This window comes from Myotis davidii, unplaced genomic scaffold (genome assembly GCF_000327345.1).
Source record: "Myotis davidii unplaced genomic scaffold, ASM32734v1 scaffold609, whole genome shotgun sequence".
Lineage (NCBI taxonomy): Eukaryota > Metazoa > Chordata > Mammalia > Chiroptera > Vespertilionidae > Myotis > Myotis davidii.
In genome coordinates this window covers 3,042,621-3,043,596 of record NW_006300164.1, presented here as the reverse complement: position 1 = coordinate 3,043,596, position 976 = coordinate 3,042,621, and the positions used below count along the sequence as shown (strand labels likewise).

General features: G+C 68.8%; 2 protein-coding genes across 2 annotated transcripts in view; one reads left to right on the top strand and one right to left on the bottom strand.

Annotated features, from left to right (window-relative positions):
• DBH (dopamine beta-hydroxylase (dopamine beta-monooxygenase)) overlaps nucleotides 1-976 on the top strand; it is a 30,606-nt gene that overhangs the window by 22,334 nt on the left and 7,296 nt on the right. Inside the window, exons 3-4 of the mRNA XM_015572371.1 lie at nucleotides 456-602; nucleotides 875-976. Coding sequence (XP_015427857.1) covers nucleotides 456-602; nucleotides 875-976 — 249 coding nt within the window. The remainder of the gene's footprint in view (nucleotides 1-455; nucleotides 603-874) is intronic.
• SARDH (sarcosine dehydrogenase) overlaps nucleotides 42-976 on the bottom strand; it is a 55,528-nt gene continuing 54,593 nt past the window's right edge. Inside the window, exon 17 of the mRNA XM_015572370.1 lies at nucleotides 42-61. The gene's annotated coding sequence lies outside the window, so the exon portion shown is untranslated. The remainder of the gene's footprint in view (nucleotides 62-976) is intronic.

Below are 976 nucleotides of genomic sequence, written 5' to 3'. Positions count from 1 at the left end.
CCCCTCTCCATGGCTCCATGCGCCGCCACCGCCCGCCCTCCGCAGGCCAGTGGGAGCGGTGTTCGTCTAAGGCCCCTTCCCAGTCATGGCACCTTCTTAGCAAGACAGACTCCTGGTCCCGCCTGGAGGTCTGGGAGACCAGCCCCCTCCCCGCTCCATGGCTCCATGCGCCGCCACCGCCCGCCCTCCGCAGGCCAGTGGGAGCGGTGTTCGTCTAAGGCCCCTTCCCAGTCATGGCACCTTCTTAGCAAGACAGACTCCTGGTCCCGCCTGGAGGTCTGGGACTGACCAGCCCCGGACCTGCTGGCCTCTGACAACCCTGCTTCCAGGTCCCAGGGGAAGGGAGACAGGACGTGGGTGAGCCCCTAACCCCGGCCAGACCCCAGACCCACAGGGCCCGTGTGCCCCGCGCTGTGGGCAGCAACCTTCGCTCCGAGCCCGCCCTGTCCCTGCAGGACGCCTGGAGTGACCAGAAGGGACAGATCCACCTGGACGCCCAGCAGGACTACCAGCTGCTGCAGGCCCAGAGGACCCCGCAGGGCCTGACCCTGCTCTTCCGGCGGCCCTTCAGCACCTGCGACCCCCGGGACTACCTCATCGAGGTGGGTGGTGGGTCTGGGTTTGCGTTCACGGCAGCACGTGAGAGCCAGCTCAGCCCCCGCCCCCCCGAGTCTGCCTGTGACCTCCAGCTCACAGCCACTAGAACTTTCTATGCCCGCTCCATCCGGCACCAGCGGGGCTGGCGGCTGCCTTCTTGGTCAGTGCCGGGCATGCCATCTGCCAGGTGGGACTGGCAGGGGCCTGGCGCCCCGGGTGACCAGGAGCCCTGCTCTGGGGTCCGCGTGGACGATGGCTGGCCCTGTCTCGGCTGCAGGACGGCACCGTCCACCTGGTGTACGGGATCCTGGAGCAGCCCTTCTCGTCGCTGGAGGCCATCAACACCTCGGGCCTGCGCACGGGGCTGCAGAGGGTGCAG